Source organism: Pelobates fuscus, chromosome 6, assembly GCF_036172605.1.
Source record: "Pelobates fuscus isolate aPelFus1 chromosome 6, aPelFus1.pri, whole genome shotgun sequence".
In the NCBI taxonomy this organism is placed as follows: Eukaryota; Metazoa; Chordata; class Amphibia; order Anura; family Pelobatidae; genus Pelobates; species Pelobates fuscus.
The window spans coordinates 50946719-50973920 of NC_086322.1; the positions used below are offsets into that span (position 1 = coordinate 50946719).

Below are 27202 nucleotides of genomic sequence, written 5' to 3' on the forward strand. Positions count from 1 at the left end.
GACCTCGGCCAATTTTAAGAGAATCTGCGCCGCGTCCCCCTCCCCAGGGCTCGCAGTCATCGCCCCGCGCGGTGAGAGAGAGCGTGGCGTCGGGCCCGCTCCGGCGCCATCTTGGCCCTCAGGCGCCCTCAGGCACATGGTCAGCATGTCGAGCACCGAGGTCCCTGTGTCCGGGCCTTTTTTGGGTAATTTATTTGTGCTTCTTTTGTCTATCTGAGCGTGGAGTAGTTTGAGAAAATGTGAAATAAATCGCTATTGTTGGCTATTTCAGCGCTTTGGGAACGGAGCTCTAGCCAGATGAGTCCAGCTCGTTCCCTGGTCAGGCCACGCCCCCGTCCAGTCTTTTTAAGTAGCCACTTAGTCACAAACACTGGCCAAAATTGTCGTTCAAATTAGTTTTTTGCGTTTTTCACACACAAACAACGCTAACTTTGACCAATGTTCAAATGGAGTAAAAAACTTTTTTACTCCATTTGAAGAAGCCACATATGGTGAAACGCGTTATGGTTTTAAATTGTGTATTTTAGCAATAAAAGTCTTTTGGTCACCTAAGCTGTACCAATTTTCTTTTTATTGTGTTTTATATGTACTTTTTTAATTTTATTTTTTATTCTTTCTGGCAATTTTATCTGTTCCTGAACTCAAAGAAATCCTGAGGATCATTCCACCAATGCTTTATTAATACAGCAGTATTTCCTGCTCTACACTTGTGAGTATAATTTTATACCTTATTTTCATCATATTGTTGTCTTTTCATCATTATTCAGAGCCTTGGATACCCAGACTGTGTTTACGGACACACCTCTCCTGCATATCCTTTAAGCGGGGATCATACCGCTGTACGCCGTTCACTCCAAAGCTGGTTATAGCTCTTGTAAATGTGAGTGTACTACCTACTTTTTTATGCATTTTATCCCTGGATCTTGGCGTATTGCACTATTGGTTGTTTTTGTATCTCCCTTTTGTCTCTCCACATATATAGATGTTTTAACCATCCGGACAGATCAACTCCTGAGGATTGCACCCCTATCTTATCCTGCTATATTAGTGAGACTTTTATTTATGACTACCAACTCCTGAGGATTGCACCCCTATTTTACCCTGCTTTATTATTGAGACTTTATTTTATTGGCGCAGCCTTACCTGTCTGTACTAATCTATGTCCTTAGTCTTGATACAGTGTGCGGCGTATGGTATGAGCACTGACAGGCTGACTTCCCACCCCTTCGACCTCTGCAGCAATGTTGGCAGCACTCTTACATCTATTTCCTAAAGACAACCTCTGGATATGACGCTGAGCACGTGCACTCAACTACTTTGGTCGACCATGGCGAGGCCTGTTCTGAGTGGAACCGGTCCTGTGAAACCGCTGTATGGTCTTGTCCACCGTGCTGCAGCTTAGATTCAGGGTCTTGGCAATCTTCTTATAGCCTAGGCAATCTTTATGTAGAGCAACAATTCTTTTTTTCAGATCCTCAGAGAGTTCTTTGCCATGAGGTGCCATGTTGAACTTCCAGTGACCAGTATGAGAGAGTGTGAGAGCAATAACACCACATTTAACACACCTGCTCCACATTCACACCCAAGACCTTTTAACACTAACGGGTCACATGACACCAGGGAGGGAAAATGGCTAATTGGGCCCAATTTGGACATTTCCACTTTGGGATATGCTCACTTTTGTTGCCAATGGTTTAGACATTAATGGCTGTGTGTTGAGTTATTTTGAGGGCACAGCATATTCACACAGTTATACAGGCTGTACACTTTTTACTTTATAACTATAAATGTTTTGTTAGACCCGTACAGCTTTATTTAGCAGGTGTTCGATCAGAAATCCTGATCTTTAGCCATTACAATAATTGAATGATAATTTGCAGACTTTTACTAAGTAACTCAAATAATCATGTTGACCATCCTGGTCTATAGGGGCAGGTGGGGCAGTTTCCCCCAATCTTTGTTAAAAAAAGAAAAAAAAATATTGGAATAAGTATGATCAGAACATGCCCGTCATGATTATATCTGCATTTTCCATTCTCCCATTTGTTGATGACTGAGTTGCATCTGGTATATGAACAGGAAGTGTCATCTTATGGGGTTAAGTTTACCAGCCCACACTGATGGTACCTAACAAAAGTGTACATTTTCAGAGTTTAAACATTTTAGGCTACAACAACTGAACCTACTTTTTGAAATGCCTTTGAATTCCTGAGTATTCACACTATAATCTGATTACATGTGTAAATGCATTAAATGGTTGGACAACAATGGTCCAAATGAAGGCATAACAAAGCCATTTTCACATCAACGAATAACGAGCAACACATATGTTCTTAACTTACCAGCCAGAATTGAAATCAACGGTAGTTCTATAGTGCAAAAAAGGTCCCACAATCCCTCTAACTGCAAGAAAATAAAACATCAAACAAAAACATTGCAACTTTGCAAATTATAATGCATGTAACTGCACTTACAAAATGATCAATTCTGCTAGAAAATTAAAGCACCCTTGTAACTGCAAACCACCTATAATGAGTTCACCGGGCTTGCAGCCTCAAGATTTACCATAAGATGCATGAGAACAATGGGTACATTAACCGAGCCAAAACTGTGTATAATGAGGTAGTTATCCTGCCTTAAACTGTTTTCTATATTGTGATTGCATGGGACAACATTCAGACCAATGTCAAGTCAGAGCTAAACGTCAAGATATACTCTAGTTGTTCTCTGACTTATCCAAAAACTAACCAGGTTATTAACACAGGTATGATCTATACAGTATAAGCATTATACAAATTCTAAATTTGCATTGCAGTGAATAGATCAGAGATTTCAGAGGGACCTAGAGAAAAAGTTACATCAGTCCCATAGCAAGGGGGCTCTTGTGCGCTACAAAGCACTTTACACAATTGGCTAACAGGGCACATACCTAACAAACATTCCTGGGGATAGTCCACAACCCAAAACTTCACCACGATGTTCCCATCAAATTTCATATAAATTCATATAATATTATAGTAATTCTCAATTTATACTAGCTATTTTAAATAAGAATAACCTAATATCATTTCCCAGTGGCACACATTGTTTTTATCACTTAATGCAAAGGGATTAACCCCTTAAGGAAAAAACTTCTGGTATGAAAGGAATTCATGACATGTCACACATGTCATGTGTCCTTAAGGGGTTAAACTTTCCACTCAATAGGTGCATGGCCCTGACAGAAGCAGAAAAGATAAAAACGCCTAGTTCTACATGGAGAAAGTCTTAGCTAAATTTGGGATACCTCGCGCTCTTATCATTGGCATAATGGCATTATATCGAAAACTGTCTGCACATATCTACAACCACCCCCCTTATGTTTTTGCTAAACAATTTTGGTAAACTCTCATATTACAAAATGAACACTAATAAAACTCAGGGGGTACCTGTAAGGCTGCCAACACAATCAATGTCTGACTTACAATCCAGTACCCCTTTGAGTTGAGATCAGAGTCTGTAATGTATTTGGGGACAAAAATAACTAAATCTCTGACTACTCTATATAAACATAATCATCTTCCTGCATCTCATCTATTTGTATTGTTTTTCTTCTACTATTACTTTATGTGTTTACTTAAAATCCTAATAAAATGGGATTTGAAAAAAAAACACACTCTAACCACCTGCTTTCATACTTTTTCTATAAAGGTGTGAGTTAACTCTTATAGGCTATTGTGGCGAAACCAACCTCGCCACTGGGCCCTGGAGAAGCCTGTTTGCTAGCCTCCTACCTGCTGACTATGGCCCCTGGGTTATTTGGGGCATATTGTACTTTATATTGCTGCTACTGGCCCTTTAAAATCAGCAATGGATATATTGGGACTTTTGGGACTACTGTCCCTTTAAGACTGTGGAGCATATTCCAGTATACTGCCTTTAATATTACATATGTATTTATGTGTTGAGTTTAACCTGGGATATGTATGCAGCATTCACCTGATTGTTCGGTAGAATCACTCCATTCATTATATTGAGTGAAACTACCGAACAACCAGACCACCCAGGACTAAGTGTGCCTCCAATTACAGTTTGCAACAATGTTGCAAACGGGTAATTGGCAATCAGTGTAATGTATTCTTTGTCCTCTGGGTGGCCGCCATTCGGGAAACAAACACGTGGCGGCGGCCATCTTAAACTACCGAACAGCGGTGTTTTGCCGTCGAATGTCTGGAACTAAAATCGGACACTTGACTAGGCAAACACCGCTGAGACCTCCATACTTCCAGAAATTCGTATAGAAACTACCGAATGACCCGCCGTTCGGTAGAAAGAACCCCACAAACAAGGGAATTCATTCAAACCCTCTCCAGGCTCTATAACACAGGCAATTCGCCTGTTTTCATTCCCTTGTTTGTGACCGACCGCAGGGCCAAAATGCATGGAACTGTTTTCGGATACTTTACCCATGCGGTCGGTCAAATCTTTGGAACCTCATATCTCCCGAACTGTTCATCCGAATGACTTGAATTTTGGATATGTTGTCCCCCTGAATAAGGGCTATCCAGCGATGGGGGTACATCCAGAACTTGGCTGGAAAAGTGTACCGGATAATTGGGTTTAATGTTATCTGAGGGGAGGGGATGTGTGGGCTGAACCATGTATGTGATTGGTTATTTTATGCCTCCCCCTGGGTGTGGCCTGTATGTGGATTATTGTAATAAAAGCCAGGCTGGATGAGCCAGTCCAGAGTTCCTGTTTTACCCTCAAAGTGATGTGTCGTCTCATTATTGGGGGAAGGATTTATTGTATGCTGTTCCAGTTGACTGCTAGGAGTACAAGCCTATTCGTATGGTTCCTATTCAATGGTCTACAGCATTCATACGCTTGGGAGAATTTAAAGGTTTCTCGGATTCGGTGATTATGGTGTCTGCCAGAGTGCTTGGAGTCCTCAGGAAGCACTAGGAGCATCCATTAACGGAGGTACCAAGTCGGGGTGCCAGGCGATCCGTTACATTGGTGGCAAGCGGTGGGATGGCGTCCTAGTGTGAGGTAAAGCAGCTCGGAGACACAGTTCGTTTGGATTTACAAATTGAGGGCAACGCTAGCAGTCGTGCAGCGCCCCTGGGAGCAGACAAGTATGGAAGGTTCTGGCTCTGGAGATGATTGGCTGGCCGAGGTGAGGCAGCGAGTGGCCGAGTATGGGGATGATATACCCATGGAGACACGCCGGGTGATCTGGAACCAGGTCATGGCCGAGCGAAACACAAGGCTGGACCGAGAATTCCGGTTGGCAAAAGAGAGGAAGTATGCTCAGCAGCAGGAGCGTTACAGCAGCCGGGTAGAGGCTGCATCCGAGGAGGTTAGCCGTCTTTCCCTGAGGCGGCGGGAGGAACCCGAAGTGGGGGTCCTCATAGACTGGTCCTGTGAGGAACCACAACAGGCAGGTAGAGATGGGACCAAGGTCACTCCACCGGGATGCTGGGCAGCCGGCCCAGATCCCCAGCAGCAGCCAGAGTTGCCAGGTGGGGAAGCAGGTGGCCCTTACTCACAAATGTTGAGGGGCCTCACGGATTGGTCCTGGGAAGACCCACAGATGGCAGGTGGAGATGGGACTGCGGTCTCTCTACCGGCCCTACAGGGATGCTGGGCAGTCGGCCCAGATCCCCAGCGGCAGTGTGCGTTACAGGGAGCTGAAGGTGCCGTTCTTGCTCCCCAGCGGCAGTCTACGGTGCAGGGAGAGGAGCCTGTTATCCCCTCTCCCCAACGGTTGAAGGTGTGTAAGGGAGAGGAGTTTGTTATTCCCTCTCCCCAGCGGCAGCACAGCTCACCAAGGGGAGACAGTAAGCCCCTCACCAGGGCAGATGGGACCGTGGTCTCTGCGCCCTGCCTACAGGGAGTACAGAGGGTCAGCCCTGCTCCCCAGCGGCTGAAAGTGTGTAAGGGAGAGGAGTTTGTTACCCCCTCTCCCCAGCGGCAGCTTAGCACACCAAGGGGAGACAGTAAGCCCCACACCAGCGCAGATGGGACCGTGGTCTCTGCGCCCAAGCTACAGGGAGCTGAGGGGGCCGTCCTCCCTCCCCAGCAGCAGTGTGATTTGTTGGGAATTGGGAGCCCAGTCTCCATTCCCCAGCGGCAGTGTGAATTGCAGGGAATTGGGAGCCCAGTCCCCATTCCCCAGCGGCAGGCTGAGTTACAGGGGGCAGAGGTAGTGGGTCCTACCCCCCAGCAGCAGAGTGATATGCCGGGAAGGCAGTGTGAAGTGCAGGGAGAGGAGAGCAGCGTCCTCCCTCCCCAGCAGAAGGCTGAGTTACAGGGGGCAGAGGTAGTTGGTCCTACCCCCCAGCAGCAGCATGATTTTTTGGGAATAGAGAGCCCAGTCTCTATTCCCCAGCAGCAGGACACTGAATTGGGAGGAGAGACAGTCGGTCTCCCTCCACAAAGACTGAAAGTAGGCATGGGAGAGGAGATTGTTACCACCTCTCCCCAGCGGCGGATCATCAATGGGCAGAGTGTTCTAATGGGAGAGGAGCTGGTTACCACCTCTCCCCAGCGGCAGCTTAATGTACCAGGGGGAGACTGTAAGCCCCACACCTGTGCAGATGGGACCGTGGTCTCTGCACTTCCAGCACAGGGGGTAGGGACGGTCGGTCCTGCCCCCCTACAACAGGGCTGTTTAGCCAAAGGGGAGCCAGTCTGTCTCCAGCAGCAGAGCTGTGTAACTAAAGGGGAGACAGTCGGTCTCCAGCAGCAGAGCTGTGTAACTCAAGGGGAGACAGTCGGTCTCCAGCAGCAGAGCTGCGCAGCTAAAGGGGAGACAGTCGGTCTCCAGCAACCAGGCTCCAACCAGACTACTCCCGTAGTAGTGCTGGCCCCAGGGCAGAGTACCGCTGGTCTCTGCCCACTCAGCAACCCACCAAAACAGCCTACCAGTCCCCCACACAGCCGGGGTGAGGCACCTGGACCTGGACAAGTTTTTCCATTACTCCATAGGTGTAGTAACCATTCATTGTGGGTGGGCTGTACTGCTGTTTCTGTTTTGTGGGTGGGCTGCTGGACTAACAAGGGCACTGACCGGCAAGAGGTCAGGTACCCTGTTAGTCTGTTTGGAAAAGGGGAGAAATGTGGCGAAACCAACCTCGCCACTGGGCCCTGGAGAAGCCTGTTTGCTAGCCTCCTACCTGCTGACTATGGCCCCTGGGTTATTTGGGGCATATTGTACTTTATATTGCTGCTACTGGCCCTTTAAAATCAGCAATGGATATATTGGGACTTTTGGGACTTTTGGGACTACTGTCCCTTTAAGACTGTGGAGCATATTCCAGTATACTGCCTTTAATATTACATATGTATTTATGTGTTGAGTTTAACCTGGGATATGTATGCAGCATTCACCTGATTGTTCGGTAGAATCACTCCATTCATTATATTGAGTGAAACTACCGAACAACCAGACCACCCAGGACTAAGTGTGCCTCCAATTACAGTTTGCAACAATGTTGCAAACGGGTAATTGGCAATCAGTGTAATGTATTCTTTGTCCTCTGGGTGGCCGCCATTCGGGAAACAAACACGTGGCGGCGGCCATCTTAAACTACCGAACAGCGGTGTTTTGCCGTCGAATGTCTGGAACTAAAATCGGACACTTGACTAGGCAAACACCGCTGAGACCTCCATACTTCCAGAAATTCGTATAGAAACTACCGAATGACCCGCCGTTCGGTAGAAAGAACCCCACAAACAAGGGAATTCATTCAAACCCTCTCCAGGCTCTATAACACAGGCAATTCGCCTGTTTTCATTCCCTTGTTTGTGACCGACCGCAGGGCCAAAATGCATGGAACTGTTTTCGGATACTTTACCCATGCGGTCGGTCAAATCTTTGGAACCTCATATCTCCCGAACTGTTCATCCGAATGACTTGAATTTTGGATATGTTGTCCCCCTGAATAAGGGCTATCCAGCGATGCTGGATTTAAAGGTGTACCCCCTGTTTTTGGGGTACATCCAGAACTTGGCTGGAAAAGTGTACCGGATAATTGGGTTTAATGTTATCTGAGGGGAGGGGATGTGTGGGCTGAACCATGTATGTGATTGGTTATTTTATGCCTCCCCCTGGGTGTGGCCTGTATGTGGATTATTGTAATAAAAGCCAGGCTGGATGAGCCAGTCCAGAGTTCCTGTTTTACCCTCAAAGTGATGTGTCGTCTCATTATTGGGGGAAGGATTTATTGTATGCTGTTCCAGTTGACTGCTAGGAGTACAAGCCTATTCGTATGGTTCCTATTCAATGGTCTACAGCATTCATACGCTTGGGAGAATTTAAAGGTTTCTCGGATTCGGTGATTATGGTGTCTGCCAGAGTGCTTGGAGTCCTCAGGAAGCACTAGGAGCATCCTTTAACGGAGGTACCCAGTCGGGGTGCGAGGCGATCCGTTACAGCTATTAATGCTCAGCTACACTAATGCTTGTTTATTAAAGACTTGCTGAAAGGAACTCTGTTATCTATCAGCACATCAAAGGAACACAAGTCTCTGACCCTTCTTATACAAAGGAAAGTCATTGGAGCATTAGATGAGACATTCTCAACTTAACTATAACAGTATATGGATTATATACACCAAAGAAGCAGGACAACAAAAACCACAAAGCACCATTTTAACAAAAATATTATATAGAAACAAAGCAATTAACCAAGATATAAGTGAAATAAGTTTGGAATGGCAATATAGTTATAAATTATAGTTATAAAATATAGTTATATATAGTTATAAAATATAGTTATAAATCGTAGAGTTAAAATGCATCCACCCATCCCTTAACTATTCATAAAAGCCACATGGAGGTTCCAGTATTCAGTTCAGATAGTTAAGATATTTGATTGATATATTTAAAATATTTTGTCTAATCCCAGCAGCCGTCACAAATAATAGCTGTGGGATTCAGGCACCATCTTGCTCATCTCAGGATCATCCATAGGTCTCAGTGCTGTAGTCTTACTCACGAGCGAGTGCACAGTATTGCTGTAGGTCCTGGCACAAGATGCAGCAGAAGAAAAATAAGGTCTGCAGGAAGAAGATGGTGGTAGCCACGAGGGACAGCTTCAGGTAGGTAAACCTACCTATCACTGCATCCCAAGACCACTGGATCCTAAATGGAAATGTCACCTTTGGGGGGTTTTGTGGGGGTTTTATTCAAAGACACCCACAAGTGAACAATCCACTTTAATATCCTGCTCCCTCTCTGTACCTCACTTCCTCCGCTCCAACTGTGTCATCTAACATTTAAGATCTTATTTTACTCTAAACTCTCCCAGCAACTTCCATCTTCCATATATGAAATACAATTCGTCGTTACTAGTGATGTCGCGAACATAACATTTTCCGTTCGCGAACGGCGAACGCGAACGGCGAACGCGAACTTTCGCAAATGTTCGCAAACGGGCGAACCGGGCGAACCGCCATAGACTTCAATAGGCAGGCGAATTTTAAAACCCACAGGGACTCTTTCTGGCCACAATAGTGATGGAAAAGTTGTTTCAAGGGGACTAACACCTGGACTGTGGCATGCCGGAGGGGGATCCATGGCAAAACTCCCATGGAAAATTACATAGTTAAAGCAGAGTCTGGTTTTAATCCATAAAGGGCATAAATCACCTAACATTCCTAAATTGTTTGGAATAACGTGCTTTAAAACATCAGGTATGATGTTGTATCGATCAGGTAGTGTAAGGGTTACGCCCGCTTCACAGTGACAGACCAAACTCCCCGTTTAATGCATCGCAAACAACCGCAAACAGTCCATTTTCACAACCGCAAACTCCCCATTTGCACAAGGTTGGATACCAAGCTAGCCATGTCCCGTTCCTTGTCCTCACTGATGTCATTGAAGGTCTCTTCCTCCACCCAGCCACGTACAACACCAAGGGTCCCCGATAGGTGACAACAAGCCCCCTGTATTTTTTTTTTTTTAAATGTACACTACTGTTACACCAGATATGAGTTGCACTTGTGTGACACTGTGCCCTGGCATGCCCTGAAACGCACACGTGTGAAGGAAATTGACTGCTATTATTTCACAGTCAAATTTCTAGTTTTTTTTTAATGTACACTACTGTTACACCAGATATGAGTTGCACTGGTGTGACACTGTGCCCTGGCAGGCCCTGAAACGCACACGTGTGAAGGAAACTGACTGCTATTATATTACAGTCAAAAACGTTTTTTGTTTTTTTTAAATGCAAGCTATTGTGACACCAGATATGAGTGGTGGCACTGGGCAAGTGGGCACAGTATACGCTGTGAGCCTGACACACACACTGGCAGGCAGGAAACTGCAATTAGATTACACAGGAAAAAAAAAAAAAGCAGACTGATGTTCTAGCCCTAAAAAGGGCTTTTTGGGGTGCTGTCCTTACAGCAGAGATCAGATGAGTCCTTCAGGACTGTAGTGGACACTGAATACACTATCCTAGCTATCCATTTCCCTATTAAATCAGCAGAAGCTACACTGTCCCTCCTCTCACTAAGAATGCAGCTTCCGGGGGGCGGGGCCTAGCTGTCATGAAGGAAAGACGCACTTCGTGTGAGCTCCCTCAATATCTCACTTTAAGCAGCTATCAACAAGCGAATTTCACCCCAGAAGGAGATGACCCAGCAATGTTGCTCCTACCTGACCGACCCGACATGCTTAATAGAGGTCAGCAACTCGACAGAGTCTTACTTACCTCCGGGTGGCAAGTGTGGCCTGGTGCTCACCGGGCGGGAGAGGCGGCCGATCTCCCGATCCTGGGATGCCCAGGAGCAGCTACTTCCCGGCAGGAGCTCCGTTACCCCCCCCCCCCTCGGACCGGTGGGGGTTATCCCCTGAGAGGATGTCTGAAGCTAATGGACGCACAGAGCACAGCCGCTCAGGCTGACATACTCATCTGCGACTCTTCCAATATGGCGGCAGCCGCGTGTCCTCCTGGTACCAGCAAAGCATGGCAGGATATTGAGTCTAAGCTGGACAGACTCTTTAATCAATTTTGGATGCAAATAACAAGCAGGAAGCCCCAACAAGCTCCACCCCAGCCCCAACAAGCTCCACCACAGCTAAGCGAAGCAGTCCCCATTAAAATCCAACAACGCAAAAGGCGTCGAAGACGGGATCGGAGGCACAAACAGAAATGCAGAGCCTGCCCCACGTCAAGCACTCGCCTCCACCTTAAGCCACCACAATCCCGCACCGGACGTGAAGCACCACCGGGACAGATCCGACCACCCGACAAAACAAGCTTCCACCACCTCAAGCCGCGAACCCGGCACTCAGCCAGAGACTTGCCTTTGATGTTCCAGGTATCAGGGACTCCCAGGGTCTGCACCTGGCGCCCAGAATGGATCGGATGAGCACAAGCAGTAAACAGCAGCCTGCCAAGCATGTCCCACTATAGCCAATCCTCCACACCATGCCTTTGATCACATGAACTGCTCTCTGCACATTAACTAATCGTAAAGTAGCAAGCGTTTAAACATGTCATTATTTCACCTCCTAAAGAGTTTATTGTCGTAGTTCCTTACATGCCTTAACCTTAACCGTTCATGTATTATGTTATTCACTAGCAGTAAACAGCAGCCTGCCAAGCATGTCCCACTATAGCCAATCCTCCACACCATGCCTTTGATCACATGAACTGCTCTCTGCACATTAACTAATCGTAAAGTAGCAAGCGTTTAAACATGTCATTATTTCACCTCCTAAAGAGTTTATTGTCGTAGTTCCTTACATGCCTTAACCTTAACCGTTCATGTATTATGTTATGTCTCATCTCATGGGGCGACTCACACTTGATTTATAACCAGTGGTGGAGCTGCTGATATAAATACACAGTTGATAACGTGCAAGCTACACTCTAAACATGACAGCCATCTTTCACAACAATGTACTGCTATACACTCATACCCAACTAGCCATGATATACGCACGTTCAGCCTAGCATGCTCAAAGATAACACACTTCTGTCTAAAAAAAAAAAAAAAGAATGCTGCTTCAGAATTAATCTAAATTGTATGCTGTCTAGGAGGTGGGAGGGTCTGGGAGGGAGGGTCTGCTGCTGATTGGCTGGAATGTGTCTGCTGACTGTGAGGTACAGGGTCAAAGTTTACTCAATGATGACGAATAGGGGGCGGACCGAACATCGCATATGTTCACCGTCCATGGCGAATGCGAACAAGCTATGTTCGCCAGGAACTATTCGCCAGCGAACCGTTCGGGACATCACTAGTCCTTACCTTATGATTAATTATAACCTACTTCCCTTAGACTGTAAGCTCATTTGAGCAGGGCCCTCAGCACCTTCTGTCCCAGTACATCCAACTTATCTTGTGGCAACTACTTGTTTGTTAGTCCACCTAACATACTGCGGAATATGTTGGCAATTTATGAATAATAATGTATCAGACAAATAAATAATTGTGGATTTTCAATTTCTGCTTCTCACCTGAAGGTTTGATTGTATTTTCACCATGAGGGCATACAAAGCATCCAAACTTCTGCAAATGTCTTGGTACTGTAAGTCAGAACAACACATCAATGGGGATCATTATTTGCATAAATATAAAATAGACGATTCTCAGACTTTTGACCCAAGTTCACATTTCATCACAAAACATAATACCGAAGTTTGTCTATAGTTATAAAATCTTATAATCATTGTTTATTTGTTTAACCCCTTAAGGACACATGACATGTGTGACATGTCATGATTCCATTTTATTCCAGAAGTTTGGTCCTTAAGGGGTTAAATCAGTAAAGTGAAAGCGTCAACCAACTCCTGAAGCAGAAACCTCACCTACTTCGGAAATTAATTGTTGAATTTCCACTTTAGTGAATAACCCTGATAGACTTAAATAAAAAAAAACACAAACTGGCAGTGTATTGATAAACCATACTAAACCAATAGCCAAAGTAGGACATTTTTTCAAAATAATCTCATTTTGTAATTTGGTTTTCAATGCACTACAATTCGGTGTTTAGTCAATAAATCCCAGACTGTACCTTGCTTTGTTTAAAACATATAATTTGCACATATTATGATGTGCCACAAGCTATATAGTTACTTATATACTGTACGTTAGTACAAATTACACCAGGAGAATACTAACAGATGAATGTGAAGTCTTCTTGGCAGAATCCAACTCTGTGTTCCCACAGTACCTCTTCACTAAATCATAAAATGATGGGCTGCAGTCTTCAGGATTTAGGAGCCATGCTGCTATGCTTGGATCAAATACAACACTCTTTAAAACTGAAAAGACAAATGCAAAATGATTTACTGTTTTTTTACAGTTATAACAAGAAGAATTACTGTTTCAACTGGTTAACAAGTTGAAAAAGATTAAAGCTGCTCTGTCACCTGTGATGATTTCATGAGATATTCATAATACTCAAGCTGACTGCAAAAAAAGATATCAACCCATGAATTAAACTGTAGAGGTGGTCTACTAAGGATCCAAGCAGTCTCACAGGATCTGTGGGTTGAATTCTCGCCCATGAACAAGAATAAAGAGATCATATGGGATGAAACACCAAGAGCTGAAGAAAGAAATTGGCAGTGCCTATAAGGAAGAACTTCAGGTAAGTATGTCTACCGTTAGCATCACCCTTTTAGATCTGTTGTCTCTGCCATGTCCTTTCAGGAATCCCATTGCCAGAGTCTAAGGACCTACGTTTTGGCTGCCCAGCTCCCTGGTAGTGGTAAACTGCTACAGAATCTGAGGACATGTTGGCAAAAAAACTCCTACACCTGTGAGTCAGCAATCACTCTTACAAAGGTGGTTTAGAAAGTGGGCAGAAGGATTGATACATGCCCGGAAGAAGGAGTATCAGAAGGTTCAATTCCTGCAGAAAATGGGGGTGGCCGAGGGGTCGATACTGATACAGAAAAAGCAGGCAGAGGGGTCTATACCTGCATGACCAGTGGCAGAATTGCTTTGGTGGTCCCCGGTGCCAGAGGAGTTTCTTTTACAGTCATCAATTCTGATGACTTTTTTCCAATCCAATGCTTCTCTTAGGGAAGCAGTTGGGAAATAAGGCACATGTGCAGCAGTTGCTCTGTTCCACAAATCCAGTAGAGAAAAACAGAATCTACTGTTTCTATATGATAAGCACTGTAATGGTTATATCTATAATGAATGCAGCGGAATGGCTCATTTTCCTGTCCGCCTACACCTCCCCTCTCTGTCAGTCCCTACATTGGCTTCCAATTTCATATAGGGCTCAATTTAAGATTCTGGTGCTTGCTTACAAGTCCCTACATAATGCTGCTCCAACCTACCTATCTTCCCTAATACACAAGTATGTCCCGTCGAGGCCCCTGCACTCTGCCGAAGACCTACGTCTATCCTCTGTCCATACTCTCACATCTGATGCTCGCCTCCAAGACTTCTCCAGGGCTGCACCTTTTCTGTGGAACTCCTTACCCTTCTCTGTTAAACTTTCACCCAGTCTCCATTTCTTCAAAAAATCAGGAAGACATATCATTTAAACTGTTAGCGGGTTTTCATCCCTCCCCCCCCCCAATGACTCCTCTGCTGCAACTGTAAAAAAATAACCTAAATTCTCATTGAATACGTTTCTAGCAACCTATTTCATTACCCCTACTTATACCCTTTGTGTCACTTTACCCCACTCCCTCTAGCATGTAAGCTCATTGAGCAGGGCCCTCCACCCCTTTGTTCCTGTGGGTCCATTTGTCTGGTTACAATTACGTGTCTGTTAGTCGACCCATTGTACAGCGCTACGGAATTTGCTGGCGCTTTATAAATAATAATACAGTTGGTAGAGACGTGTTCTCTGACAAATATACACATTGTTATTAGAACATTGTTCAGGTAAAGGAACATTAACATGCACTGGCTTTAGTACAGATAGCATATCTTTAATGGCACCATTATGTGTAACTTTCTTACCGGTTTTCCAGCTCACATTTCTGTCAGAGAGAACAGTTCTGAGAAAATCTTTGGCATTAAAGCAAATGGCAGGTGTGCGGCTTTGTAATATAGACAGGAGCAAGTTTCTATAAAGTAAAATGGATTCTCAGAAATCTTCTACAGATATTGTATTTACAGTAGCTGTTTCCTAAATATGTTTCATTACATGCAGATATGGTACAATAGTATATTTTCATATTTTGTACAGTAGAGCAGTAATGGGTTTAAACATAAAAACATAAAATGTAAATTCACAATAAAAAAATGTTTAAAGGATTGAAAAAGAATATAGAAATAGTGGACACCAATCACCTAATTAAAATACCTCTAGGCACAGTATACATTTGTTGCTTAATTTAGGAAGCCGAAATATAAAAAAAAAATCGAGTTTTAGAAATGAATTAACCCCTTAAGGACACATGGCATGTGTGACATGTCATGATTCCCTTCTTTTCCAAAAGTTTGGTCCTTAAGGGGTTAAACTTACACAGTGTACATTAGTATACATATAAACAATGTGCTAAGGGAATGTGTGGGCAAATTTTCAATTTTAAACGTGTCTCTCAACATAAGAGAATGTACTCAAAGGATAATAATGTAAAACAGCATTGCTTAAAATTAAACATATATAGATGTCCAATTCCACATTATTAAAATAAAAACAGAATTAGATTGTAACTTAAAATGAGAAAAAGTGTAAATAAAGTAACTGTCTAAGCACCATAACCACTACAGAGCACTGATTATAGTGCCAGGAAGGTCCTGGTGCTCCCCCAATGTAGACAGTCAAATCTGTCTACATTGCCTGGGGCCGGCTATGCTCTCTTCCGCTTTGCACAGTCAGAAACTCCTACAAGGAGCTTCTGTTAGTTCCCCTGATCTAAGTCCTGTAGGGCTAGCTGATTGGTTTAGAGCAGCGTTTCACAATTGGTGTTCCGCGGAATCCTAGGCATTTTGCCACATCCAAGATGGCCACCACTACCTGCTGTTCCCGGAATGTCGGAAACCGCAGAGATTGCGCAATCACGATCTCATAAGAGATCGCAGGAGCACGATCTTAAGCCCGCCCTGCCGTCAGCCCGCCTTGCCATCAGCACGCATTGCAGTCAGAGCCCGCCCTGCCATCAGCCAGCCACTTAGGGCCTTACTTGTCCATGAGAGAGCCCGCCCAGCAGTCAGCTAGCCCTGCCGCCAGCCATTTTGTATCACTGGTGGTAGAGGAGTGATAGAGAGTGGAGCTGATAGTTAAAGCTCTGTTATTGTCAGATAGAAAGCTCTGTTAGGTAGGGACATAGCAATCTGTTAGGAAGAAAAATAGAAAGCTCTGTGAGGTAGGGAAACAGAAAGCTCTGATAGGTAGGGACATTGAAAAGCTCTATCACGGTGGCACTGAAAGACTCTTTGAAGGGCATTGAAAGACTATTTGAGGGGCATTGAAAGACTGTCAGGGGCACTGAAATTCTCTCCTAGGGACATCAAAAGGTTCTGTAAGGGACATTGCAATTCTCTGTCAGGGGCATTGAAAGACTCTGTCAGGGGCATTGGACGACTCTTTGAGGGGCACTGAAAGACCCTGTCAGGGGCATTGAAATTCTCTGTAAGGGACATTAAAAGGCTCTGCCAGGGGCATTGAAAGATTCTGTGAGGGGCAAAAAACTGTTAACTGTATTTTTGAACGTGTTCAAATCTTTTTGCTCCACGTCTAACTCAAAAATCCTGCATACGTTCAGTTCTTTCTAAGAGTGTTATCAAAATCAGCATCCATTTTAGTCAGGTTGTGAGATCTGTATTTTTTCAAAGTGTTCAAATCTTTTGTTTATTTCTTTTACCAATAAACAACAATGAATTTGGAAAGCTGGTTAAAGCAGGGAACTCTTCAGAGAAAATTATTACTACTTCTACTTGTTTGGCACTTAGAAACTGATAAGAAGATACAAGTAAAAATCCTGAAAACATGCCCGAAATAGTTGTATCTACTGTTCCTCAAATAACAGAGACAAGTGACAAGTCAAAAAAAAAAAGAAAAAAAGAAAAGCACACAAGGCTAGCCAATCTTCTTCTCAAACAAAGAAGAGAAAATTTGTCATTTGGATTCACAAGTGCAAGAAATGAAGCACAATGCGCACTTTGCAATAAAATATTGCCAAACAGTTCATTAGCACCTGCTAAATTACGTCGTCATTTTGAGCAAAACCACACAGAGTACAAAGATAAAGACATTGCCTTTTTTAAGCGAAAGCTAAAGGAGTATCAGAAGAGTAAACAATTTATGAGCAAAAAATTTCAACATGCTTAAAGGGACACTATAGTCACCTGAACAACTTTAGCATAATGAAACAGTTTTGGTGTATAGAACATGCCCCTGCAGCCTCACTGCTCAATCCTCTGCCATTTAGGAGTTAAATTCCTTTGTTTATGAACCCTAGTCACACCTCCCTGCATGTGACTTGCACAGCCTTCCATAAACACTTCCTGTAAAGAGAGCCCTATTTAGGCTTTCTTTATTGCAAGTTCTGTGTAATTAAGATTTCTTTATCCCCTGCTATGTTAATAACTTGCTAGACCCTGCAAGAGCCTCCTGTATGTGAGTAAAGTTCAATTTAGAGATTGAGATACAATTATTTAAGGTAAATTACATCTGTTTGAAAGTGAAACCAGTTTTTTTTTTTCATGCAGGCTCTGTCAATCATAGCCAGGGGAGGTGGGGGCTAGGGCTGTAACAGAAACAAAGTGATTTAACTCCTAAATGACAGTGAATTGAGCAGTGAAATTGCAGGGAATGATCTATACACTAAAACAGCTTTATTTAGCTAAAGTAATTTCGGTGACTATAGTGTTCCTTTAATGAAAAAAGGCACAGAGGCTTCTTACAGAGTAAGTTACCGCATAGCACTTGCAGGAGAAGCACACACACAATTGTGGAATCACTAATAAAACCATGTGCAAAATAAATAGTGTCATGTATTTTAAGTGAGAAGTTGAGTAACAAAATTGAAGCTGTGCCACTTTCCAACAACACAATTTTGCGCCGTATTCATGATCTTGCTGATGACATCCATACTGAACTAATTTCTCGACTGCATCAATGTGATCGGTACTCGCTGCAATTAGACAAGTCCACAGATGTTGCATGACTTTCAGTTTTGTTGGTTTTTGTTAGATAAAATTTTGACAAACAGATTGAAGAAGACTTGCTTCTGAGTGAATCTTTGAAAACTCATACCACTGGTGGGAACATCTTTAACTGTATCCAAAAGTTCATGAACACACACAGTATAAATTGGGACAAATGTGTAAATGTGTGCAGTGATGGTGCCAAAGCAATGGTTGGGAAAGTGGCAGGCGCTGTGACACAAATAAGAAATGCAGCAAAAAATAGCACCAGTTCTCAATGTGTCCTTCACAGACATGCACTGGTAGCTAAAAATATTTCAATCTCACTTAAAACTGTGCTAGACGGGGGGCGGAGCCAGCAGCCATACCGAGAGGACGCACATGCACTGAGCTCCGTGCAGAGAAGTCCTAAAAACGGCAAAATACGACGAAAAATCATCTTGAGAGTACCCCTGGACTCAGCACAGCCTCCTGAGAATATGGGGAGACGCAATAAAAAATCCAAGCCGGATAGACCCCCGGCCACCGCGGATATCGGTGATCTCTTGAGGAGGCCCCAGACCACGCAGAGGCCTACAATGGCGGTGCAGCTAGAAGACAAGTATAACTCCTTTAGCGAGGCATCCGGGTCGGAGGAGGATGATTATGGTGCCCGTCGCTGACCTCATTGACCCACTTACCAGCAAAGCCACCGGTTACAGAGGAGACTCTGAGAAACATGTTGGGGGAGCTGCGCCGCAACATTGCAGCTGACATCGGCATGTTCCGCGAGGAAAGAAGCGGAGTGTCGGCCCGACTACAAAACACAGAGCTCAACACAGCCACGCATGAGACCAGACTCGCGGCAGTGGAACAGCAACTGCTTACCCTGCAGAAGGCCCACCAGCAACAGCAAGAGAAGCTAACTGTGCTGGAAGACAAACGACGGTGGAAGAATGTCAAAGTCCGCGGCCTACCCGACGCAGTGGAAACCACCGAGCTACCGCACCTGTTCCGCAGGCTGTTTAACACTCTCTTCACAGCCAAGCAGGCCAAATCTATGCCTCTGGATAGCTAGCATCGGATCTCCAGGCCGACAACAAACACCCCAGAGGGTGGAAACGACGTGATCATCCGTTTCCAAGAAGGTAGAGATCGCCTCGCTCTCATGGCAGCCACACGCAACAAATCTCCCCTCCATTTTGAGGGCTATTCTTTGACCTTCTACCCTGATCTCTCCAAAGTCACCATGGACTGGAGAAGGTCCCTGCGCCCTCTCACCAAAGAGCTCTTAGCTCACAACGTACCATACCGTTGGGGCACGCCCAAAAGCCTGATAATACCCGGAGACGCCGGGGCCATCAAGGTACAAGAGGAAGCGGAAATTCCAGCCACACTGCAGAAGCTCAAATTGGAGAAACGACTACCAGAGCAAGCAGAATCAACGACACCACCGGCCTCTGTAGCCTGGAATCCGGCGACGGTGCGCCCATTCATCCCGGCGGCACAGCGGAAAGTAGCAGCATCCACTTCGGTGCCCTGAACTGTGTCCAGAGGCTGCTGCCTGCTGCCAAGTTGTCTCTCAAGTTTATTAACTTTACAAATCTACCGTTATAATTTTATAATTTTCTTTGCAATGCTCATCACATGCGCTGAAGGTATTAAACCTCTCATTATATTCCCCTAGGAACCAACCCAGCTAACCCCCCCCTCACCCCCTTTGTCCCTACTGTAGAACCACTAACGCTTTTACCCTACTAAGTAAGGGGGATCCTTCCTCTCTAACACGTACCCAGTATGCTAATCTTGATTAAGCCCTCTGGTATCTGAGGCATCTAAAGCTCCCTGCCTTGTACACTCGTAGATATTTTACATACCCACAGCAGGAGCTGTAATTTTATAAACTACCGGTTCACTCACAACTTTTAATAGTTAAGTATTATATTAAAACAGTGCCACATTACCAATGCCACTAATTGTTAAACTATGTTGACTTTCTTATACTATCGTGACAATATAAGCTCTTCTGTATTACTCAAGCACTGCTAAAACGTACCATATATTTTGACGTAACTTTTCCAGAATTAGCCTGTTTTTATTATTTGAAAATGTGCTGTCTATCGCATGCCATGTTAATCTATATGTTTCTCATCCACTTGCTCATGCTGTTGTGGCATCGCAAGATACTGTTATACCTATTTCCGTGCACAAGAAAAATAAAGAATTTAAAAAAAAAAAAAAAAAACTGTGCTAGACGAATCAGTCCAGATTATCAATTTTATAAAAAGTCAGCCATTACAGTCACGACTATTTAAAATAATATGTGAAGATATGGGTAGTCACCACTATGCTCTGCTTTTGCATTCAGAAGTTCGTTGGCTATCACGAGGTAAAGTCCTTGTTAGAATGTTTGAATTGCGTGAAGAGTTGTTTGCATATTTCCAGGATCATAAATTTGGATTATCTGATCGATTAACAAACACTCTGTGGTTATCCAAAGTAGCATATCTTGCAGACATATTCACAAAATGTAATGACGTATGTTTATCACTCCAAGGAAAAAACACTAATATTTTTAATGCAAGAGATAAAATATTTTCCCTGTCTCATAAGCTGCAGTTTTGGACCTCATCTGTTGAGCAAAATAATGTGAACTTCTTTGCCAACATTTAAGGATTTTCTTGAAGAATCAGAAATTGAACTTGAAGATGAAATTCACAATGAAATTGTAGATCATCCTCGCCATTTAATCACATCTATTAATTAGTATTTTCCATTCTTGAATGAAAACAATAAGGAGTGGGTTCGGAGTTCATTCATAAAAGACAAGCCAGCCAATTTTTCTGATGTAGATTTTGAGAATCTGATTGATATAACTTCTGACAGTCAACTAAGTCAAAAATGTAAAGAAGTTTCCCTTATTGCTTTTTGGGGTGATTTATGCGAAGAATACCCAGAATTGTCCAAGTGGGCAATCAAAGTTCTGTTGCCATTTGCCAGCACATACTTATGTGAAACTGGATTCTCGCTCTACTCTCCAACAAAAACAAAGTTTCGAAATCGACTTGACGCGACTGCAGACTTGAAGCCCATGGATCAGCGCAGTCAGGGGAATGGGCCTTGACAGAGCCAAGGAGTAGGCAGGTGGAGCTATAGATTTAGGGGCGGGGAATTAGGGTGGAGCATGTTAAAGGGTGTGAAAAGTGCAAGTATATTAAGCGGCCATTTTAGCAAGTGGCCATTTTAATCAGAATCTGCACTTACCTGTTAATTGTCCCTCCCACCCTCCCTGTTTTTTTAGCAGGTCCCGTTTGGTCACAGCGGCGGGATAGGGCTAGGGTAATTGGGATGGAAGTGGATTAGCAAGTGGCTAGGCTAAGCTTAGGTTGAATTAGGCCAGAGTTGGAAGTGGTCTGTTGGTTCGAGCTCATCGGTGGCTCCGAACCTGGTGGTGTAGGGGTGTCTCGGTACACCCCTACAGTTAATAAAGTTATAATTATGGGGCCTCTTTGGTAGGCCGTGTGTTATATTTATGTGTTATTTATATTGTTATATATTGTTTATGGTATGGGGTCATTGTCTGGGTTAATGCTGTACGGATGGGGGTGGGGGTAAATTAATTTTATTTGGCAATGACCCCAATTTGTTATCTTGTTTATTGAAAAATTTAAATAAAGCTGTGGACTTTTATTTTCCAACAGAAATTGGTGTCTGTGTTTATTGGGGGGTTATGGGGATCAAAATGCCACAAGCCGAATAACGACTGTGCGCATGTCATGCGAATACAATTGTGAACAATTAAACCAGATATAAAAAGAATTTGCCAGCAAAAGAGAACATTACACGCTGCTCATTGAAAGGTTTGCGCTGCGCTAGTCTACGGCACACATTTTTTTGTTGGGGTTCCAAAGTTTTGCTATACCATGTCAAAGGGCTCCAAGGGAAAAATTAATTGGGAAACCCTGGCTTAGAGCATCAGCTGATCACTCTCAGTCATGAGCTAAGCCCTGTATCACCAGGTCTTACTCAAGCACAAGAGCTTCCAGTACTCTAAGAGGCAGGGACCAGCCTAACACTATCTGACTACTAACATTGGGGAAAGTGCCAGGGCACTCTTGACACCATAACCACTACAGCGCACTGAAGTGGTTATAAAGCTTGTAGTGTTCTGTTAGTGAGAAAAAAAACAAATTAAGAGGACTGTAAAAACATGTTAGTAAAAATCTTTTTGAGCTCTCAAATTACGTTTCCAGTCAACAAAACCTAAAAAGGAAAGCACAATAACACCAATTCTCTGTAAGTGTACACTCACACTGGAAAACATAAAAACAGGTTTGAAAGGTGGTGGCACCTACTAAGTCGTACTAACCATTCTATTTGTTAATGCAAATAACATAAGTATGCTTTACTTATCTCCACAGCATATTTTATCCTAGTACACATTTTAATAGAGCACAATTAGGCAAATAAACATTAGAGTTAAAAAAAAAAAAAGGACAAACCTTCATTATATTACACTTTATGTTATAAAAATAACAGAGTTCAAATCGTGAGACCCACGGGCAAAATATGTTAATATGACGAATATCAACATTCTAATGCTTAGCTGCACAGATTTATGTAAAACAAGAAATGTACCTTGAAAATGTATTTTGAGCGTCATCCTTTTCCCAAAAAGCATGACCTCCTACAGCCATGTAAAAATACTTATCAGGTTTACCACTGACACTGTGTTCATTATTAACCGGATTACAGAATGTATTGTCTTCTTGCTGTTTCACCAATACAATAATTCCTTTAACAAACATAATTGAATCCTGTAAGGAAATAAAAAAATAAAAATGATAAGGTATATTACAATCCGGCATTAGTTACCAATTGTTAAAATGTTCTGACTTTTGGCTGGAATCAGAAAGTTTGCAAACTAATTACAATAAACAACTGATTAATGACAGATGAAGTTACAATGGGGACTGGAGACACTGGGCACCTTTTGTTTTTCTTTGGTCGTTGTGGTAAAAGGGACGCATCAGCTGACTCTCTCAGCCAGGGACGTATTTGCCTTGGGCGGCATTTTCCAGGGGGCAGCAAAAAAAAAACGCCCCCAAATGCCCAGGGCAAATGTCTTGTTAGCCTGGCGGCTAACTGAGTTTTGTCATGCCAAGGGCAGCACAAAACCAGGATACACCACTGCTCTCAGCCAATTACTGGATGTCCAGCTAAGGCTTATTTTTTATCACAGTGGCAAAGGACAGAAGAGAGAGAGAGAGAGAGATAGGTGCCACAGAAAACAACTTAAGTGTTAAACCAATTGAAAATGGTTTTAAACTGTAAAGTAAGAGTAACATGTTGATAAACATGCACCCCTGTGTTTGCTGTAGAGCAGGGGTCCTCAAACTCCAGCCCCTCAGATGTTGCTTAACTACAACTCCCATGATTCTTTGAATTACATAGATAGTCAGAGAATCATGGGAGTTGTAGTTCAGCAACATCTGTGGGGCCAGAGTTTGAGGACCCCTGCTGTAGAGCATAATTTAAACTATTTTTCTTTTAAATCACTCAATTGCATGTACAAAAGAGTTACACTTTAACTAGAAATCCAAAGTACCACTTGCAGCAACTTTGAATAATTTTGCCACGTAAGCCCAAAGGAACTGGGAACCATGATTCTGGGATAACATGGTCCACAATGGTTGATGCAGCAGAAATGAATATGTTTCCCCTTCCACCGCCCAATTTTTCCCAGGATATACATAAACATTTACATAAAAAAGCTACGTTATATTGTTTATTTTTATTTAAATAGTATTGGAATTGCAGAATGGAAAATAAATAACTTCATTTTCCAGTTAGTTGAGTCCCAGTTAATGGGAATCAGTTAGGACAAGACAAAAGTAGTAAGGCATTCAAAAAAACTTGTTATTATGCTGCTACAGGTGTGAGGAAATACGTGGATTGTTTTACAGCTATTCCTTCTGTAGTTTCTATTATTTTTATAAACTGAGAAATTGTCTTAAAGTCTCATCCACAACATTTAAAGATCAGGTTAAAGTAATACATTATTATTACTCTTATCAAACGTCACATACATGCCCTGCAACATGTCTAGTAGCCATGTGTTCTATACAAAACTGTGAAAATGCATTTTCTTTAACCTGCACAGAATATACTGACCTTCTTAGGAGTCAGTTGTGATGAGCCATCTGCAAACACCATCGTCAATATTAGAGCTCCGGCTTGTTTGATTACTTCAAGCAGTTTGTATTCTTCCTCCTGATTTATGAACCCCAAGTCCAATATTTGTGGATCAGCACACTTCACTCCTTCCTTGCTTACCTTTAAAGGGTATTTGCTCCCATCTTTATCAATACACTTGTCTACATTTTGTAAAAAAGTATTGACATTTTTTGAATTAACAAATAACTTTTTTCTCTTTTCATTGGCAGAGAAAGTATTGTCCAAAGAAAGTAAAACGTGTTGTTCTTGATGCTCCCCAGCGGCTTTGCTAGTGACTGGGGTAATAAAATCCAATGGAAGAACCTTTTGTTGACCAGTTTTCCCTGTTAATTTGAGTTCATTGGCTGTCAAATCATTTGAAACAACTTTTTCAAATTTTCCAGGTGATCGAGCCATAATCTCCTGTTAACATACAAATATCAGGACATATTTTACCTTTCTTTTGTAGCAAAGGTACCTTTTTCAAACATACACAAATGAAATGACTCCCTCAATTTATAACCCAATAACTGTGTGGAAATACTAAAGCTAATTAAGCAACATATTACATGCTATAGGCTCTATAGGTACTAGATTGTGATTATGACAAATTGTAACATTTAGCCCCTCATTAAAGGGCCCTCAAGCGTTAGGAAAACGTTTGTATATAGCATATATAGTTCATCTACTGATTTCGGAGTCCACCCTGTCTGGAAGGGTTTGACAGGAGAGTATCACTTACTTTTCTTCTCTTGCGGTGCTATCTTAAACGGCTTCTCCACCTCCCTGGTTGAGATCATTAAGATTGATGATCTCTACCGATCCAATGCTCCTCCATAGAGAGAAGTGTTTGATAAGTCTGACTCTGTCTCATAGGGAAGCGCCTTTGGTGGCTGTCAGGAAGACAGCCACTAGAGGTGTGTTTAAAGGGACAGTATGGACAACAAAACACCTTTACATTAAAGATTCAGTTTGGGTGAATAGTTCATGCCCCCGAAGTCTTACTGCTAGATTCTTTGCCATTTAGGAGTTGTTTCTGATTATGCAGGCCTAGCAACATCTCCCCTGGCTGTAACTCACACATAGCTAGCTTGAAAAAAAAAATTGTTTCATTTTCAATCAGATGCTAACTCGCTTTAGGTGTTTTACTGTGAATTGAACTTTAATTACACACAGGAGGCTCCTGCAGGGTCTAGAAGACTATTAACAGAGCAGGAGATAAGAAATTCTAAATTAAACATTGTAGTTTCTACTAAATGTCAATGTTGTACACTGTAGGTTAAAACCAAAGGGCCACTGCACCCAAACCACTTCATTGAGATGAAGTGGTCTGGGTGCCTTTAGTGGTCATTTAATAAAACCAGGTACTCAGGAGCTAGATTTATTTTTTGTTAAGTAATGGAAAACAAAATATCCATGAAAAACAGACTCTATTCAGTGCCAATCGTCACTTTGCAGTGAACATGTTTCTCTGCCTGGGCTCCACCTAGTTGTTTGCTTTCTGCAGAAGGGTAGTAAAGGCCTGCCCTCCCTTTACTGTACAAAAGTTTGAAAACAAAAGACTACATTTTTTTAAAAAGGTAATGGGGGGTGGGGGGCAGTTGGAGGATTTTTTTTTTACTGTCCTATATTAAACTAATTCCTGGTTTTAGTACAACTGTATCACATAATGCTAATATACAACGCTTTTTTTACAGCCTGGTAACATTTTGGGGAAGATGCATTCCTCAAAATGCCAATATGTTCCTTACAAGTACCTATAAGCATCATGTTTGATGATTTGTATTTATTGATTTATGTCACATCTATTGTATTGTAACATTTGGTCTGTATGGGGTGAAGTACTCCCCTTTTAATTCAATGCACAGGAGTTAGATTGAGTTGTTTATAGAAAAACTAAAAAAAAAACATGTCATATATACACTGTCTGTGCTAAGTTAATGTGCTCAGAATTCCTCTCAGGTTTAAAATAATCATGATTTGTTTCAGTGAAAGGGTTCATCTCAAGATGCTATCTTGTCACAAACAATACTTAACAAATTTGTCTGGGATAACAAAAAAAACAACAGGATTGCAGCTCCAACTATGTATATCCCTTTTAACCAAGGGGGTATGGGTCTCCCGAACCTAACCACGTACTACAGAGCATCCCTTCTCAGCCCTCTGACATTGGCCTTTCACCACCAATCACCACCTTCTTGGGTACAAATAGAAGCTACCCACATGGAAGGGCATCATATTATGTCCCTGGCTTGGATACTGCCACAACATCGACAGAAATATCGTAACATCCCTAAACTTACGAGAGTGGGACAAATACAGTAACGCACACAATCTGCACGCCACTGTCTCCCCAGCAATGCCGATACAAGCATTTGCCACATTGATCCCAAGTTTGAATGCACTGCTATGGCTCCTACAAGGTATATCCTTCCTATACCAGCTAATTAAAAGTTATGAAGTTATATCTCTTTCAAATCCCTGCAAACTACTTATAAGCCACCTAACACAGCCAAGTTTTCTTTCATGCAAATCAGATCCTGGATGGGGAGGAATAGAGATGTTAGACCAAAGTCTGTAAATGAGCAGTCGGGCTTGGAAACCTTATGCATACAACAAAAAAGACCCACAAAACTAATATCCTTATTGTACAATAGTGAATTTTAGCAAAAAGATACCCACAAACCTTCTTTTATCTCAGCATGGGAAAACGACCTTAAAAAAATCATTAACTGACAAACAATGGTCGCAAATCCTTAGGGCTAACAAGAAATTTACGCTCTGTGCTATGCACATTGAAATATCAAGGAAAATTCTTTATCGATTGTACTTAGTGCCCACAAAATTTAAACTGATGGACCCTACTAAATCAGACGCCTGCTGGAGATGCAAACAATCTCCCGGGACCATGCTCCACATATGGTGGTCATGCTCAGGCTTAGAAG

General features: G+C 42.8%; 1 protein-coding gene across 1 annotated transcript; it reads right to left on the reverse strand.

The window, feature by feature from the left end:
* Positions 1-2104: 2104 nt before the first annotated feature.
* Positions 2105-24674, reverse strand: LOC134566051 (DNA polymerase nu-like). Its single transcript, XM_063425762.1, has 7 exons — positions 24216-24674; positions 22680-22858; positions 14928-15034; positions 13122-13264; positions 12458-12526; positions 2343-2403; positions 2105-2127 (listed from the first exon to the last, which is right to left on the reverse strand). The coding sequence occupies exons 1-7, from the start codon at positions 24672-24674 to the stop codon at positions 2105-2107; spliced, it is 1041 nt and encodes a 346-aa protein (XP_063281832.1).
* Between the last annotated feature and the right edge of the window lie 2528 nt (positions 24675-27202).